Source organism: Urocitellus parryii, chromosome 11 (assembly GCF_045843805.1).
Source record: "Urocitellus parryii isolate mUroPar1 chromosome 11, mUroPar1.hap1, whole genome shotgun sequence".
Classification (NCBI taxonomy): Eukaryota; Metazoa; Chordata; class Mammalia; order Rodentia; family Sciuridae; genus Urocitellus; species Urocitellus parryii.
Window position 1 is genome coordinate 113,968,837 of NC_135541.1, and position 20,129 is coordinate 113,988,965.

A 20,129-nucleotide genomic window follows, 5' to 3' on the forward strand; every position below is an offset into this window, starting at 1 on the left:
CTCTTAATCCATTTAAATGACTTTTCTCTATTGCTTATTGTCTCTAAACAATAATTTTAATGCTACTTAAGAATTAATGCCATTTAAAACTATAATTTCGCCTCTTATTTATTAAACAACAGGTGTTTTCCAATTTTTCACCACAATAACATAATGTTGCCAATGACACTACTATATATGTAAAACACTGGGTAAAGAGAATAAATATCCTGAATGCTGTTCAAATTTACTCCAAGTCAGATGTCTACACAAAGCATGTATCCATTCTACCAATGGGCATTTCCATCTTTTTAAATCATTGCCAAGTTGCAAAAAAAATTAATTCTTTTTTTAAACATCCAAATCAAAAGGAAATCAAAATTTCATGATTTATGCTATCAGTATTTCTAGTCATCAATAAATAAAGATGATTACAAACCTGGAGCCATAGAAACTTTGTTCTTCTCTTCTAAAATAATTTTCCCATCAAAACTCATAGCAGGCAGCATTCCCTGCTGAAAAAAGACTACATTCTCTTTTTTTAAACCAAAGTACTTGTGCTTTGTGAAAAATTCCTTTGTAGATTCCATTGTTCTGCCACTGGTCATTATATACCTTACAAGAGAAAAGTATAAGATTCTCTAAGTAATAGTAGAACCATGAGAATTAGGGCAAAGTAAAGCTTTATCTACTTACTGAGCTAAAGAAAAATTTTGAGAGCACTTGTTTCTTATTTTATCTTCCTTTGTCTTTTTCCTGAGTAAGACAAATTCATTAGCTGCTATTCAAGAGGAATTCCTCCAACAATTTTATGCATAAGCATAAAATAAATCTATATAATAGTAAACACACTTTTTCTAACAGAGAATCTATAGCTAATAAAATATTTAGAACTCTGTGAAAGTATATTAAATTTAAAGCTTTTATTATAAATACATAGGGAGAAGAGATAACTGCCATGCAGTTTAATGATCTCTTGTGCTTCTTTTTTTTTCAAAGAACAAATACATTTTTATTATTTATTTATTTTCATTTGTTATATATGATGGCAGAATGCAATTCAATTCATATTACACATATAGAGCACAATTTTTCATGTCTCTGGTTGTACACAAAGTAGATTCACACCATTCGTGTCTTTATACATGTACTTAGGGTAATGATGACCATCTCATTCCACCATCTTTCCTACCCCTATGCCCCCTCCCTTCCCCTCTCTCCCCTTTGCCCTATCTAAAGTTCCTCCATTCCTCCCATGATCCCCCCCAAACTTTTGCCCCCACCATCCCCATTATGAGGCATCATCCTCATATCAAACATTCGGGATTTGGTTTTTTGGGGTTGGCTTACTTCAATAATACTTAAATAATATTCTCCAACTCTACTCATTTACTTGCAAATGCCATAATTTTGTTCTCTTTTAATGCTGTGTAATATCCCATTGTGTATATATACCACATATATATTTTCTTGTGTTTCTTTATTTTATTAAAAATTTTTTTGTGTCTTTGTTTTATTTATTTATGTGGTGCTGAGGATCAAACCCAGTGCCTCATGCATGTGAGGCAAGAGTTCAACCCAGCCCTTATTTTATTAAAATTTAAAATGGAATTTAGGCTTTGTTGCCTTCCATTTAGAATCACAAAAGTATAATTATACATTATATTGTCACAAAAATTCAATTTATGCTAGTATGGCAAAGGAGAAAAAAATTCCATCTAAAACCATGATTAGGTAACTATAGTAGTTTGGGGCCTTTACTATAAACTACATGTAAGTAGGGATTTTTGTTGTGATGACTGATTAATCCCCAGCACTTAGGAGTAGGCATTCCATTAATATTTCTTAAATGAATGATTCTCCCCACAGTAAATAATCTGGGTATTTTGAACCTTGGCACAAAAAACTGGGGAATGATTTAGATGATGACAAAGAGGTAACTAACTGCTTGGCATAAGAAAACAGAAATTCTGAGTTGTGAGAAGATGGAAGAAAATCCAGCAAGACTGATGTTAGGAGGCCAGGGGCATTAAGTAGAATGTTGACTGCTTAGAACACAAATGTCCTTCAAAAAGCTTCCACAGGAATCAAGATGAGGGAAAAAAAAAATTACAGCAGGCCAGTACTTGTGTTGAGAAGAGCTAAAAAATCTGAAGGGGAAAAAAAAAATATCTTCAAAGGCATCAGAGAGCTACAGAAGCAACACAGATTGGATCTAAAATCCCAAAGAGGAAGAATCTTTCAAAGGGGAATTAAGGATATCCAGCTGCCTTGTCCTCAGGGTTTTGCTGATTTTGTGGTAGAGTGTCTGCACTTGGACCAAAAGCTACTGCTAAGGGCAGAGAAGAGAAGCCAACAGAGCTTTTACTGGTCACATGAGACTGAAATAATAAGATTAGACTTGAGAGATATCAAACGCACAACTGGTTTCCCCCTCAAAATGTACTAACTTCCAAAACTACCCTGGGAAAATAATTCAAGAACTTCTAAAAAGAAGAGCAGAATTTCCTGTAATCTCTTGGTGCTTAGAATGCCAACACTGACCAAAGTAGAGGGTCTGAGAATATGTCATACACTAGTGGAGGCCAAGAATACCAGTTTGACCTACAGCAGAGAAATCAATGTAGCTTTCCATCTGGTGTGAATATGGAAAAAACGGGGTGGGGGAAAACTAGATAACCTGATACTTAAGGATATTAGTTTTTATACTGAGAGAGCCACCCAGAACAGTGACTGAAAATAGACCCATACCATGTCATCATGAAATATCAGCTATTAAATGTATAAAGAGTGCCTAAATGCTTTCAAATTTAAAAAAAAAAAAGACTGGGAATCAAAATGGCAAAATGGCATAGATATTATAGCAATGCTGTAAGTAAAGCAATGCCTTCAAATTCTGAAGAAACTCATTTCTTTAAAAAAAAAATTCTATACCTAGACAAACTATCAATCAGTATGAAGTTTCTACACTAGAAGAGACCACAGAGTAGGTCCCTTCTTAAAGGTACCTCTAAAGGTACTTGGGAATATAAAAGTTAGAAGTGAGTAGATATTGTTAATTAAGGCCTTAGAGGTCATCTATCTAGCTATAAGAAGTACTAATTCTTTTTAAAAATGTTTTTAGTTGTAGATGGACACATTCTAACATAATAATAGAAATAATAGAAAATGTGTCTGCATATGAATAAGGTGTGCAGGCATTTCGAATATTGTAAAACAATATTTGTTCAGACATTCCCATGAGACATATCTTACCATGGAATGATGCATTTGTTGCCATGATATTTTTCAGCTAACTGCTGTAGCTTCAGGATACGTTCTGCTTGAATCTGAAAAAGTGTCTTATGGGATGGCAACCCAACATCATACATCCCCTTGGGATATGCAACTCCAAGTCTTGTCCCCTGCCCACCGGCTAGAAGAAGAACTGCTACTTTGCTCTGAGAAATCTGGAAAAGTCCTAGAAAAGAAAACACTTGTATCACAAAACCTCTATAATTCAACATACAGAGGTATTAGCAAAAACATACCCAATCTAAGGTTGAAGAACAAGGAATCTACAAAGCATCATGAATGACTATCTTGTTAATAAAAACATTTTTATTATTAAAACAATTAAGTTTATGTAAATCAAATACCAAAAAATGAATGATATACTTTATGAACTAATAAAAATTTCTTCTAATAACATGAGGAGGCAAGGAGTAAGAGATGTTATAAAGGTTTTGTAAAAATTTATCAGATGTGGCAAATCAAGAAGATAAAAGAAGATACCAAGTTTTCAGGACATATGATGATGCTATTAAACTTCCTCCAAAAAAAATTACCTCCAGCCTATAAATCTATCAAAAATAATTAATCAATAACCATGCAAATACACTAGGCAAGCTACTACCCTATATATGTCAGAGAAAAGAAACTTTCAGTTGGGAAAGCAGTAGAGTGAAATGGTTAGAACCCCAGGCTCTGAAGTTAGAATACATGGGCTAAAACCTCACTAAAATGAATGAAGCTTGGGGAATTACATACAAAGGGCATTAGAAGACTTCGTAGGGTGTGGGAAATAATCTAAATCTTGATTGAGGTGATAGTTGAATAGGTGAATATGTTTGTAAAAATAAAAAATTATCCATAGTATTGTATGCAATTATATTTTAATAAAATTTCGGCTGGAGGTATAGCTCAGTGGGAGAGCATTTGCTTAGGATATGCAAGGCCCTAAGTGCAATCCCCTATGCAGCTCAATAAACTAATCTTGTAAAAATGTTTTAAAAAGTGGGCCATATTCAGTATTTCAGAAAATAATGAGATTCAGAGTCTTTTTATGACTAACTTAGTTCTTCTGTCTAGAATCTGTCATTTTTCACCAGTTGAATATTCAGCAATAAGTAATATTCAAACAATGCTTGAACAAAAATGTTATTTTTTGAACCAAAATGAATTCAAGATAGATTAAAAATCCAAATGCAAACAAATGAAACTAGAAAAGCTATTGTAAGACAGAGGCTGTCAGTTTGGATTAAAAAAGAAACACTAATATCTACTATATTCCATTTCTAAGACCCATTTTTTCACTCAAAGGTGTACAGTCTCAGCATCAAAAGGCAGAGAAATTTGTTGGGGGAAGAGGCTGAATGAAAACTGGGTCTCTGGCAAGCAAGAAAAACTATAAAATGTAAGATAAGATTAAATCAATGGTTAGTTTATGTTCTAAGTTTTTGAATTTCATGCTTTCATTAAAATTTTTAGAAATTTCTGTGAAGAAATGTGGCCACTGGCCATAACTATAAACCACCATTAATTAGAGTCAGCCCTTTGTATCTGCAGGCTCTGCATCCATGGATTCAACCAACTATGGATCAAAAATATTCTAAGGAAAAAAGAATTGTGTCTGTACTAAATTTGAACAAACTATTTTTTTTCTTGTTATTATTCCCTAAACAATATAGCATAAGAACTATTTACATAACATATACACTGTATTAGGTACTATAAGTAATCTCGAGATGGTTTAAACTATATGAGGGGATGTGTGTAAGATATATGCAAATACTATACCACTTTATATAAGGAACACAAGCATCCAAAGATTTTGATATCCAAGGAGGATCTTGGAATGAATCTCCCACAGATACCAAATCCTCAGGTAATGTGGGTTGATCAAATTTATGCTTTATGTATTTTGTGTTTTATGTATTTTTTTATATAACAGGTTTTCTTAAAGATAATATAAAAGCAATAAGAACTTAAACACTAAATCCACTATAAAATTTGAGGTGTTAGTCTTGATCCTACAATTTTTTCATTAGCACATATCTATAGCAACTATTCCAACTATTTGATTGACGGGTGGAGGTGGGGGTTACCAGAGTTTGAACTCAGGGGCACTTGACCACTGAGCTACATCCCCAGCCCTATTTTGTATTTTATTTAGAAACAGGTATCATTGAGTTGCTTAGTGCCTAACTTCTGCTGAGGCTGGCTTTGAATTCATGATCCTCCTACTTCAGCCTCCTGAGCCGCTGGGATTATAGGCATGCACTACTGTGCCCAGCTATTCCAGCTATTTTTTAATGAAAGAAGTTTAAAAGAATATTATATATTTTCATAATTTTTACCTTTAATCTGAAGTTGACCTTAGATATTGGGATTTAATTTTCTCTTTCTTCCTTAACTAGAATCAGAATTTTCCTTATTATAAACTTCACAGCATTTACTTGTACGGTAACAGTTGAATATAAGAAAATAACTTTAAAACCCAAAATAAGATATAATACTCTCAATTTTAGAGATAAAATTCTCAGAAAAGTTAAGAGTCTTGCCCAAGGTCACATAGCTAGTAAATGTGAATCAAGATTAGAAACTCACAACAGGACCTATTCACTAAACACCATACTGCCCCCCACAGTCTCTTATCACGTCCAAATATTTAACACGTGTATTACAGTACTATAATTTTTAGATGTGTAAACTTCCTTCCTAATTCTGTTGCCCTTTCTTCTCTTTTCCACTGAATTCATGAAAGACTATCCACATTTTTTTTAAATCTCTTCTTACCCACCATCCTATACAGAAAAGCTGTTGAATAAGAAAGAGCCTACATTCTCTAAAACTTCCCAAACACTATTTTTTTTTTTTTTTGTCCCTTGGTGTGCTTTTTGGAATTGAACCAGGACCTCACACATGCTAGGTAAGCAATTTACCACTGAGTTACAACTCAGTTGTAAACACTAAAACTTTATTCTAGATTTATGTCTACCTTAAGCAAGCTCCATAATCACCATGTAACAAAACCTGAATGAAATGAAGGGAACAGGGAACCATATAAGACAAATATGAAAACTGTTTAACACTGGGTTATTCCCTGAGTTATCAGAAACTATGTTTCTAGGGAATAAATTAATTCTGCTATAATTGATCCACAAAGCATTATTTTAAAGTACAAATTCACAGTCTCTTGGGTTGGAATTATTTCTGAATGCAAAACTCTTCAAAATTTAGAAAATATGTATTTAGGAAATATATAACATTTTATTATAATTACATTCCCAGCAGTTCTGGAATGACACCCCATGATCAAATTAAATGAGATAAATAAATATAAATAGCCTCAGGTCTCTTCAGGTCAATTTTTCCTCTAAAATAGATTTTGTACCATTTCAGAATAACATACAGAACTGCAGTCTGTCTGAACACTCAGATACCACCAAAGGTATTAGAATCAGAAATATTTCTGAACATCGTTTTAAAAAGCTACAGGTAAATATTTTGAATATCGTGACTTTGGTTCTTTTTGTACTACATATTTGCCTCATGAGCACATGTTGTAAGTTGTTTTACCATTAATGGGGCTCTTGTCAATCTTCTGGACTTTTTACTTTTAAAAATTATTTCCCTTAGCTATTTTACCTGAAAAAAGTAAAAGCCACTCTTCTACAGTCCATGGATCAGCACCTGCTCACCTAATGCCATTGAACACCAATTCAGTGATTTCCATAGGTTCTAAGCAGTTATCAAAATATCCCTGCATAAACTTTTCTCTTCTTTGGATCAGTTCCCTCAAGTATTGCTTCATTCCAATTTCCCATTCTTTTCAGTTTTAAAGTTTTGCTAATCAGCAACGCACACTGGCCTCATTTATTCAAACAAGTCACGTGTTAGTTTCTACACTTTCTTCTTTCTACCTGTGGGCCTAATAACTAATCTGGTCACCACTACTTAAAACTGGCATTGAGATTATGCCCACCAGGTGTACACCTCCAGATAAACATAAATTTACATCTTAGCTCCATCTAACCACAAATATTATAAAGAATTATAACACAATCTGTAAACATTTGTGCCAAAAAAGCTTTTGCATTAATATCTTCCTGCCAATGCACCTCACTTAGGAGTAGACAGAGAAAAACAAGAGGGAAGAAAGCAGTCTCTGGAGTATCAGAGTGGCATTTTCAAAAACAGACACAGCTACATCTGTTGTCTACAATATAAAATTGCGTGTACACTGGCTAAAGTAGTCATCTACTTCAGTATAAAATAAAGCTGCAATGTTTATCAAAAGCATATAACAAATTAGTATGTCTTATAGTGACAGATAAAACACCTATTAAAATTAAGTGGACCAATAAAATTCAATAAGCTTTTTTGTTATATGGCAATAATACATTATTTCAAACTATATGTGTCGGAACATAAATTTTGTGTGGGAGCATGGTGAAAAATGAACTGATTATGCTATTCTATTTGTCTTGGAAAAAATAATTAATATACTTGGCCAATATGACAATTAGGAAATTATGAATGTCTCCAATTCTAAAACAACTTCTGTAGAAGTATGAGAAAACCTGAAAAGTTTCAAGTTATCATCTTTTTCATCTCTCCATTATAGAATGTAAGAGTTAATAACTTTCCTACGGGAGGGACTTTAATACAGATCAAATAACAGGTTTTAAAAAAGAAATGAAAATTTAAACCACAGTGAGACATTTTCTGAGCAGGAATCTCTCTCTCTCCTTGTGTTGTGGGTCCACGAGCATTTGAGTGCTTTTCCTGACAATACTTACAAGAGTTTACAGTAGACTATAAGAGATCAGATGTTTCCTACATAATTTCCTGCTTGCACAAGTTCCTACCATATACTTTGCAGTACACTTTAACCTGGGCATGTGTCTGAAACAAGGAAGGTAAATAGCACAGGTGCTATTTACAGGCTGCCAAAACTTTCTTTAAATTATCAGCACTCCAAGACATTAGAATGGTATCAAAAGGCTATTCAACTAGTGGAAATAAAGGAAAGCTTATCCAAAAAAGTTAGTCAGAGGAAATACTTTAAAGTCTTTAAATTTTAATTACACAGTATGGCTGAAACTGTTTCCCCAAAATGTTAAGCACAAACACAAACTAATAGGGAACTCTATTTGAATCAACCCATTTTACACATGAGAGGATTATTATAGATTATTATAAATTTTATTAGGCTTAATAACAGCACTGTAATTAGTAAAAAAAAAAAAACCCACGTATATAGAGATATATACGGAACTATACAAGGGTAAAAATCACAGATGTTTAAGATTTGCCTTAAAATAGTGCAGCAAAGAGAAAAGGGATGAAAAAGAGGGGTAGATAAAGCAAAAGTAGCAAAAAATAATTTTTAAACTAGGCAGCATATGGGATTAATTATACCACATTTGTATCTGAATATGCTTGAAATTTTTTATAATAAATTCTTCAGTCAACTATACAAACCATTATGTAAATGTGCTTATGTGTGTGTGAGTGTGTGTTTGAGAGAGAGAGTGAGAGTGAGCGAGAGAGAGAATATGATAAAATATTACTAGTAAGTATTATCTCTGGTTTGTGGGATGGAAGAGATTTTGTATTTTTTTCCTTTGTAATTTTCAGTGTTTTCCAATTTTTCTAAAATAAGCATATATTACTTGTATTATTACAAATCTATTAAGACTATCACTACACTATAATTCAGAAAATGTAGAAGAAATAATGTCATGAATGCATTTCTTCTAAACAATCTAGTTGCTTTTCTACTATAATATTATATGGTAAAGAAACACGATTATATTAAGAAAATGTGGTGTATCTACACAAGGGAGTTTTACTCAGACACAAAGACAAATGAAATTGTGGCATTGCCAGTAAATGGATGGAAATGGAGAATATCATGCTAAGTGAAATAAACCAGACTCAGAAAATTAAGGGTCAAATGTTTTCTCTCATATGCAGAAGCTAGAGCAAAAGAAGGGGGAAAGCAAGGGAAATGAATATCATAAAGATACAGGAAAGATCAGAGGAATAGAAGATTGAGGAGGGAGGATGGATAGGAAAGGGAAAGAAATGAGAAATGAATTTAACAAAATCACACTATGTGCATATTCTAATATAACACAGGGAATTCCACCTTTACGTATATGGAAAAAGCACCAATCAAAAATGAATAAATAGGTAAGTCAGTAAAAGGAAGATCAGTAGAGTAGAGGAAGAAAGGAGGAGGGAGAAGGGGAGGGAAAAGCAGGAGAACAGGGATTAACGTAGTAAATCAAATTCCATCCATGTATGACTTTGTCAAAATGAATCAAACTACTATGTAGAATTATAATGTGCTAATATTTTTTTTAAAGCATCATTATGGGGTCGGGGTTGTGGCTCAGTGGCAGAGTGCTGGCCTAGCAGGCGTGAGGCACTGGGTTCGATCCTCAGCACCACATAAAAATAAAATAAAGGTATTGTGTCCATCTACAACTAAAAAATAAATATTTAAATAAAAAAATTAAAAGCATCATTATGATTAATAGGAAAATTTTTATAGGCAAAAAAAGACTAACACTGAATAGAATTATTTTTTAGAAACTTTTTACTCAAATAAATATGCATTCATCTTAATAAAGAATGGGAGGTGGTTATTAAGTAAATACATTTTCCCAGTGTATCTTTACCAAAATGATATTCTTTTCAAAGCTTCTATTTACTTCTCGTGTAGATCTCAGCTTTATAAAATAAATATTTTCCAGTTACACCTGGCCATAAAACTTCAAAAACTACATTTAAGCAAGATCTCTGTTCAATAAGAAGGTTACTTTGGTATTCATCCATCAGAAAAAAAAAGAATTTTTCACCCTAGGTTTAAAATGTCCACTATCATCTCAATAACCAGAAGACGTTTTTAAATGATTGTACAAGGCCTTTTCCCCATCCAGAAGAAAAATAATTGTCCTTCATTCAATTACCAGGATTTTCTTACTATCTGAAATATAATAATCTTCACAATGACAATCTCTTCTCTTTGAGGATCTACTGTAGGATCTTTATTTTGTTACAAATTCATAGACACATAGTAATTTCTGGCTAAGTAAAAAGGATATAATGTCAGCTACAAAGTCTCCTTCTCCACTCTTTACTGTGGTTAAGCCACATAAATATTTAGCTTGAAAACAAGCCAGAAGGAAGTTTGCTTTGTACCTTCTTATGATACACCTTGGTACTAATAGTTCTGGATTATAGTTTAAATGGAAAGTCATAAATGTAGACAAGTTCTACAGATTCCAACCAAAAGATCATAAAAAAAGATTCAAATTACAGGAGGTCCTGATTGTTCCTTATGGCCATTACACAAAAATCAAAAGTTTTGACTTTCCATAAAAGTTAATACTAAGATTTACCTTTAAAATTACAAGGTGAAATATAGGCAGCTGGAATAACAGAGGTAACCCAAGGAAAGAAGGAAGTGGATCTCAAGAGTGGAAATTATAATATCACCAGAACTTTCCATTCACAAGAATTCATCTGAAAGACATTCTCTCACATCTTAGTCACAGAGTCATTGTTTAAGTAAGGCACTAGATTAGCCACCACCAAGCATTTTAGATATGAAAGGCACCTCCTTGAAGAACATCCAATTATTTTCAAACTGCTTTTTAACGTACTAACTGTTTTAAGTAAAATCTCTTGTAAAGATCAAATACACAAACTAGGAAAAAGCAGAACTACTATTGCAGTGATGGTGGGGAGATAAAGGGATTTAGGGACTTCTCTAGTTAATAGCCTGCTTTCCCCTCCCAATGAGACTGATCCCTAGCAATGAAACCTCTGGGGCTCTTTGGAAGAAGTTTAAAAATGAGTGTCCTGGCCAGCACCTGTAATCCCAGCATCTCAGGAGGCGGAGGCAAGAGGGTCTAGAGTTCAAAGCCAGCCTCAGCAATTTTGCAAGGTGCTAAGCACCTCAGTGAGACCCTGTCTCTAATAAAATACAAAACAGAGCTAGGGGTGTGGCTCAGTGATTGAGTGCCCCTGAGTTAATCGCTGGCACAGCCCACCCAAAAAAAGAAAAAATCATTGTCGTTCAACAGATGAATGGATAAAAATAGTGTGTTCTACATACACAATGGAGTATTTCTCAGCCTTTAAGAAGGACTTCCTGGGCTGGGATTGTGGCTCAGTGGTAGAGCACTTGCCTAGCATGTGTAAGCCACTAGACTCAATTCTCAGCACTACATAAAAATAAATAATTAAAGTAATGTCCATCTCCAACTAAAAAAATATTAAAAAAAAAAAAAAAAAAACAGAATGGGGGCTGGGGATGTGGCTCAAGCGGTAGCGCGCTCGCCTGGCATGCGTGCGGCCCGGGTTCGATCCTCAGCACCACATACAAACAAAGATGTTGTGTCCGCCGAGAACTAAAATAAATAAATAAAAAAAACCAGAATGACTTTATGACATTTGCTAGTAACTGATGGAAGTGGAGACTATCATACTCAGTGAAATAAGATAGTCCCAAATCCAAAGGTGAATGTTTTCTCTGATATGCAAAAGCTAATCCAAATAAGGTGGGAGGCAGGGTGTGAAAAAAAGAATAGAAGAAAGGTCAGTGGAGTAGACAAAGGGGAATAAAGGAAAGTGAGGAGGGATGAGAAAGGGAAAGACAGTTGAACGAATCTCACATAACATTCCTATGTACAAATATGAATATACCACAGTGAATCTCACCTTCATGTACATCCATAAGACACTAATTTTAAAAAATACATAAGTAAATAGAAGAAAAATCAGTGGAATAGAGGGAAGAGAACAATGGAGGGAGGAGAACAGTGGAAGGGGAAGTACTAGAGACTGAGTTAGAACAAATTATATTCCATGCTTTTATAATTATTTCAAAATAAATTCTACTGTCAGTAAATTTGTGAGCCTAGAAAAAGATACACTTAAGTATACAAAAGGTTGATAATATCAGTTATCTTTCTTTTGCAGGCAGAGGGTGGGCAGGATGAGAGGTAGGACACCAAAGACTGGAAGAAAAATAGACATGGTATGGTGCAAATAAAGATATCATTATTTCTATAAATTACTGCACATCTATCAAAGGAAACATATACAACTGGGCTACGAATATAGTTCAGTGATAGAGTGCTCAGGCAACATATGCACTCCAAAATCCCCAACAATGAAAAAGAAAAAAAAAATTTACACCCAACATGTATACAACCAAGTGCCAGGTGGTGATGTGAAAAAAATTAAAAGTTTAAAATGGATTTGATGAAATTATAGACAATTTCTGTTATTTTGATACTAGCTTCTGTAATAAAGTAATGCATTTTTAAAAGAAAAGAAAATTATTAATCCAATCTGCTCAATCACAAATGAGGAAATGAAGCCAAGATTGGACAAAATCAAGGGCCTTGGCTACAGTTTAGTCAACCTTTTACTTTTCAGAGAATAGTAGATTATATCCACAGCTCTTAACTCTACCTTTTGTATTTTGCTATTCTCAAAAGAATGTGTGTTAAATCCCCAAGCAGAAGAGCCACTGCACTCCACAACTCCAAGAGATGACTTTCCCAGGTGACCCACCTAGGTAGAGAAAGGGCAAAGACCAGACCAAGGTTGGATTAAAAGACAGGGCATAATGTAATGTTCAGGAAAAAGGGAATTATTTGGTTCAGTTAAATGTGTGGGAGTAGGAATGGGGAGAAACAGGGAAGAAAATGGGATTGAAAATACAGGCTAAGGACAAGTTAGGGAAGATTTTCAGATTAAACCAAATTAAATTGAAATTTTTTTTCCCCCCAGAGGAAAAAAGACAGTGGAGGTATAGAAATTGAGAAACCTAAGATTCTTTTGAGGCACATTAAGACTTAAATGAGAAGAGCCTTGAATGGGACATAAGAAATGAAAATGGAATACAAGGACCAGCAATGAGAGATGTTGCTGATATCCTGGCAAGATTATTTGGCATTTTCTGGTCAGTCACCTGGTTTAACGTAGTATGAGAGTTAAAATGTTAGTTACATGATCCAGCTACTTTAACAATTTTAGTATGTCTCTAATAACAAGTAAGATATGCTCAGTACCTTCACTTTCCCAGGCGTGGAGCTGATCTTGATCCCTGGTAGCACTGCCCAACACTTCTCGGGGAACAGGCTCCATTCGTGCATCCACTTTCTCTTGGTGAGAGGACTGGTTAAATCCTTCAATAGCCTTTCGGAAAAATAAGTTCAACTCCTCAAAGTTCATGGCCTGGAGTTCAGCATAAAGTTCTACCTGTTGGGTTTCTTCCAATTCATTCCAGAACTGTAGCAGGTGTTCTTGCCCAGCTCTGGACAACCTGAGTTTAAGGTCATTGACATTCATAATGCTCTGGTAGCCAACCTCTGTGAAAACAGGGGTATAATTTCTGCAACTGCAAGCCTAAAAAAGAAAAGGGATGAACAGCAGGTCAAAGTCCAACCTTCAAACCTAAGGGTTTTTTTCCCTACTAAATTAAGTACAGATATGCACTGTACACTGATGTTTTGGTCAACGACAGACTGATATGACAGTGGTGCCAAAGATTATATCACCTAATGACATCACTGCCATCTTCATGTAAGTACACTCCTTGATGTTCACACAATAATGAAATAGGCTAACAACACAATTCTCAGAAATGAATTCACATCATTAAACTACACATATCTATAATTTAAAAAAACCTGATATTATGAAAATTAATTTCTGTCCTTCTATAGCTCAATATTTGTAAGGGAACAAACATGTAAAAGAACAATAATTAGCATTATGTACCAGACATAAAGTACTTAACCTACATGGTCTCACTTAATTTTCAACAACTCCGTGGCCCACATACTATTGTTATCACTATTTACAATACAGGAGACTGAAAAGACTGAGGCACAGAAAGGATAAGCAACCTAGCGAGTTGGTGGAATGGGATGTGAACCTGAGCAGTCTGATTCCAAGGGCTCACACTCTGCCACATTTAAGTCTTTGAACTATTCCTCTGACCACTAAGCTACCAGTTAACACGTGAGCTATTCTCCTTTTAACTCTAATGATAAAAATAACTGTTGTTGCATTCAGAATACAGCAATATTCAAGAATAGAGAACTACTTATGATCATGAAAAATACATTTCAATTCAATAGTCACTTCTGCAGAGAAGCAATGAAAATGTCCATTATCTCTATTCACTAAAAACTTGAATCCAGATTCAAGAGACACACATAACAATTAGAGAAAGAGACAATTTTTTATTTTTAGAGTATTCTGTGACCAAATTCAGGTCAAAAGAACCTACAAGTATGTCCTCTGAGGTGTAATAATACAGCACGTACAGCCTTTCCAACAAGGGAAGATCAATGAGTGCAGTATCGCCCACTTGTAGACAGGGACATAAAAAGTCAAAACAGAAGCTGTAGCCCCAGAAGACCACAGGCACCCTGGAAACCCAGTTCATCTGCACCTTCTGCAACCATAAGAAGTCTCAGGATACGAAAATGGACCATACTCCAACACTGAGGTTATCTCTTGTCCCATGTACCTAGAGGAATTCCAGATGCCCATCACGTATCAGATTTTAGAATAAAACAGAAGTGACTTGCATTCTAGGCTCTGCTGTCTAAATCAAATAAAAAATGTTTTCAACTTTGGTATCTTAAATAATTTGGTAACTTAAATAATTTGCCCAAGATTTTATAACTAGTGGGTAGAAAAACAGGAATTTAACACCGATCTACCTTACTCTAAAAATCTATGCTCTTTCCACAATAGATCTTTCATAAAAGTAGAGGAAATACTGCCAGGTGTGGTGGTGCAAGCCTGTAATCCCAACAGCTCTGGAGGCTGAGGCAGGATAAGTGCAAGTTCAAAGCCAGCCTCAGCAACTTAGCAAGACCCTATCTCAAAAATAAAAAGGGTGAATAGGCTGGGGAATGTAGCTCAGTTGGTAGAGTATTTGCCTTGCATGCACAGGGCCCTAGGTTCAATCCCCAGCTCCACCAACAAAATAAAAATAAAATAAAATAAAATAAAAAGAGTGAAGCTATAGCTCAGTGGTTAAGCATACATGGGTTCAATCTCCAGTATCACATATATACACAAAATCAGAGGAAATACTGAGCACTCAACACAAAGCCTCATTAAAAAACAGAAGCACTAGGAAGTAAATGTATCCAAGGAACAGAGTTGGGATATGGGTACCAATATTTGATAATTCTACTTTTGTTATGTGTTGTCTAACACCTTGGATATGTCCTGAGAACATAGGACATATGGTAGGTGTTCATCATTGTGTGAACCTCATACATTGTATTTAAACAAACCTAAATGATATAGGTCAATAACTGAACATGGTCTCTTGATGTAATCAAGACACAATAAACACAAGGTGTATGAGGCTTCTGGTGGTGTAATACACATACTATCTTAGATTTTATGAGTAGAAGTGCACTATATAAAAAGTACAGCATAGTAAATAAACCAATAACAGTCATTTATTATTATCAAGACTTATGTATTGTACATAATTGAATGTGTTATAATTTTACTAGACAATGGAATACTAGGTTTGTTTATACCCAACATCACCACAAATATGTAATGTGATGAGCTACATTATGAGGACAATGATGTCATTAGGCAGGATAGGAAATTTTCAGTTTCATCATGATCTGTGAGACTACCATGGTAGATGTGGTCCACCATGGACTGAGAATTGTTATGTGGCACATAACTGTATTTCTATTTTGTGGCTATGGGTCCAACAACCCATTCTCTTACGTGAATAGGTTACTCCTCAAAGTTTTCCTTTAATGAAAATACATTATTAAATAATTTAAGAAGAAAAATTAACGTTCATATGCCATATTTATTTATTTATTTATTAGTATTGAAGACTGAATCCAGGGGTGTTTTACCACTGAACTATTTGCCTAGCCCTTTTTTAAAATTTTTATTTATTTTATTAATTTTAGTTGTTGGACTTTTTAATTTATTTATTTATATGTGGTACTGAGAATCAAACCCAGTGCCTCACATATTTGAGGCAAGCACACTACCACTGAGCCACAACCCCAGCCCCTATGTCTATCCATTTTAATCTTTTTTTTTATTATTATTTTTAAATTTTGAGACAGGGTCTTACTAGGTTGCCCAAGCTGGCCTTGAATTTTCCATCCTCCTGCCTGAACCTCCTGAGTCACTGAGATTATAGGCATGCGCCACAAGGACCAGCTCACTCACCAAATATTTGATAAGCACTGACTTCTACATTATCTGGGTGATTGGCAAACACAAAGAAGAAAGCAACAATGAATATGCTCACATTTCCATGTAGGAGACAAACATAAAATTATCATATAAAATTATTCTTATCTCAAAAGAATAATGAAGAAAAATAAAGTGAGAGAAGGAGCTAAAAAGCAATAAGGATGATGGCGGTTATTTCATATCAATGGTCAGGTAGAGCCTCTATAGAGCTAACATTTGAGAAAGCATTCAAATAAAGAGGGAACAATTTTTTTTTTAATATTTATTTTTTAGTTTTCGGCAGACACAACATCTTTGTTTGTATGTGGTGCTGAGGATTGAACCCGGGACGCACGCATGCCAGGTGAGTGCGCTACTGCTTGAGCCACATCCCCAGCCCAAGAGGGAACAATTTAATAACTTGGGAAGGAGCATTCTAAGTAGAGAACTTCAAGTGAAGTGGCCCACTTAATATGTTCACAGAAAAGTAAAAAAGGTCCATGTAGCTGCTGCACAGTGACAGAAGCAAAAAATGATTGGAAATAAGGCTGGAGATCTAATTAAAGGGCAGAATGAATGAGGTTTTGTGGTTAAAGTAAGAACTTTGGGAAGCCTACTGGAGAATGTCAAAGAAGGAAATACCACGGTCTGTCTCAGGTTTTAAAAAGATCATTTGTTGTTGTGTGAAGAGAGGGGGAAAAAAGGATTGTGACAAAGGAAAAAAAATGGAAGGAGAGAGACTAGTTAGGATATTAACCCTGTAGACGACATGAGAGATGATGATGTCTTAGAGTGGTGGTGAAAGTGGACCAGCAGGATTAAGTAATGGATTGAACGTGTAGTAAGAAATCAAGCAAAGATGACTCCACCTTATGGTGCCATTTACTGAAGACAAACCCTAAGATAGGAGCAGAGACAGGGATAAGTATAGCGAGTGGGAAGAATCAATACTTCACTTTTGGTCATGTTAAGTTTGATATTAGACTTCAGAGGAAATACTAGAGCTAAAGCTAAAACTTTCAAGGTCATCAGCATACATGATCTTCAGTTATGGACTAAATGAGATCCCCAAGGAAGTGCAGGTAATTATAAAGCAAATTCAGGAGACTGAGCCGTGGACACTTACTACAGTATTCAAAGACATTTCTACTGATTAATAATACTGCTATTATTTTTATGTTTAAAAACATCATTAAAAAATAGTTGAGAAGAATGAATTTATATCAAATTATTTTCCAAGCTATGGCTCCTACGGTCTCATTTATGCTATCACTATTGCTCAGACTCAAGGTAGTACATTGTAGTGGGAAGATCAGCAAGTAAACAGTAACAGAAGAATAGGAAGTTCTCTTTCTTTACCTATCATTTCACTTTCCTGTGTATGTATGTGATATATATATATATCTCCTTAGGAAGATAAGATCATCAACCCCAAGAGTCATGAGTAGAGTGGGCTTACTCTGCTAAAAAGTATATACAAACCTATAATTATAACACTGAAAATTATAAATCAAAATTTTCCTAAAAAAATCATTAGATACTCATTCATACAAATATAACAATTCACAAGTTAAGTTTTGATATCTGGGCCCAGAACACTGGCAATCTATAAAAGTTAACAAGGTCACATGTGCACATTTACACATAACTATGCTTGAGTTCTGGACACACCATACATCTAAGATGTTTACCTGAAGCAAATAACCACCTCCCTCATATCACTATAGTACACTTCCCACCAGTACTAGTTAGAGGAGTATGTATGTGTGTATGATGATAAACAGCAATGAGGAAGATAGTTTTTAAAAAACAAGATTAAAAAAAAAAAAAAAAGACAAGATTTTTATTCTGACAACCAAAATCTGAAAAAGTCGAAAATCTGCTCTAGAAATTGTGATGAAGCTTGGTACATGCCCACAGCCTAATGCATCTGTATGAAAACAAATGACAAATAGGTAAGAAAGCACCATTATCAAATATACCTTTATTGCAATGTAAATACCAGTATATTAAAGAAATCCAGTATTTCCTCTTCCTTTTCTTATCTCTTTTTTGTCCCTATCTCTGCTTTGAGGGCTATAAGTATACACTCATTATGGATAACTAAACCTCTTTAGAGCTTTTTGAAAAATAGTGTTGAGGTTGACCATAACCACTGACTGAACCCTGTAACTGCTTGGCAGCACGGCCCATGAAGTCTTTTGTAGCCCCAGTTAAGGGAGCCAACTGACTAATAATGTAAGAACAGATAACTGCCTTCAATTTCCTGCAAACCCTTGGGTCCACACCCAGTTGCTTTCACCTCAAAGTCTTTAAACTTTAACTCTACATAATTACATATACATATTATAATCACTACCACCTGATTTCAGATTTCATGAACCAGGGACAAATAAATATAGTACAGCGATCGGGCATACTTGATAAAATCTTCAAGAAGCCATCTGTTCAGCAAATATGTGGTCTCTTAGCTCTCCAATCCCATTCTGCCTGGCCAAGCGAGGGGAAACCCAGAAATTTCAACCTTCTCCCACCACCAATATTAAGACAAAAAAAAAAAAATAGTGGCAAGCAACTTTGGTCATATTGTCATGTCCGCAGCAGGTATATCCTGTCCTTGTCAGAGTCCTCAATTCTTTTCCTCATTCAGGACACCCCCACTCGCTCCCACCTGACAGTCCCAACGACCACACCTACCCCGACTGAAGGCCTCCCAAACTTGACAAAACTGTCCACAGGATCTGACCTGAGAACCTCAAGGTTCCTATCCCCCACCCAGGTGAGGGCTCATTTCCCCGCCCCCAACCGCCTTGAAAACGTATACACAATATAATACTGTCCAGAGATGGCCCAAACCTCCTCTCTCAACGTCCCCACTTTATCTGGGAAGTCCTCGTCCCATCCCGGCCCCGCCACCCACCGGGAGGCCCATCCCACACACCCTCCAGATGGGTCTCCAAGAATGGGGTGCAACTGCGGGGAGCACGAGGTGGCGCGTGCGAGCGCCGCGGGATCCGAGACGCGGGCCAGGTGGCCGGCGCTGTGCCCGTAGTGCGACGCGTACCCACGTAGGCGCGCGTGGCGGAGGGGCGTTTGGGTGGTGGGGGCGAGACCTGGAACCTGTCTCCTCACCTACTGGGAGCCCCTTACCTCCCTCCGCGCGACCGCAGCTCCACTGGCTCCGGCTCCTACGGCTCCGCCACTCATCGGCGTTCCGCGCCCGCTCGGAATATATACCCTCATCCGGGGGGCCAGGGCGGCGGGGCGGGCCGGGAGCTGGGGCCGAGGGGAGCGCCAGCCCGGGCCACCCCGCCTCTCTCGCCGCTCTGAGTGGCTGCCGGTGCGGGGAGGAGCGGAAGCCGACCGCCCTGACACGTCAACGGCGTGAGCGCAAGCCTCGAGGCGGGCACCCAGAGGGGCGCGGCGCGAGGCGGGGCCTCTTCGCGTCATTCACTCTCTGGCCCAATAGGGAGGCCCCGGGCGTCCTGTCAATAGGACAAGCCGGGGGCGGGGTCAATTGCGTCCGCTCTCTGGGGCCCGGCCAGACGACCCGGGGCTGTGAGCCAGTATCTCTTAGTCGTCCCTTTGGCCCAGAGCCGCGGGGCGCACACCCT

At 36.3% G+C, this 20,129-nt stretch overlaps 1 protein-coding gene across 1 annotated transcript in view; it reads right to left on the reverse strand.

The window, feature by feature from the left end:
* Window positions 1-19,906, reverse strand: part of Uap1 (UDP-N-acetylglucosamine pyrophosphorylase 1) — a 37,035-nt gene extending 17,129 nt beyond the window's left edge. Inside the window, exons 1-4 of the mRNA XM_026412685.2 lie at window positions 19,666-19,906; window positions 13,341-13,677; window positions 3,235-3,439; window positions 419-594 (exon numbers count right to left, since the gene is read on the reverse strand). Of these exons, the coding sequence (XP_026268470.1) occupies window positions 419-594; window positions 3,235-3,439; window positions 13,341-13,677; window positions 19,666-19,758 (811 nt within the window). The 5' untranslated portion in view covers window positions 19,759-19,906. The remainder of the gene's footprint in view (window positions 1-418; window positions 595-3,234; window positions 3,440-13,340; window positions 13,678-19,665) is intronic.
* Between the last annotated feature and the right edge of the window lie 223 nt (window positions 19,907-20,129).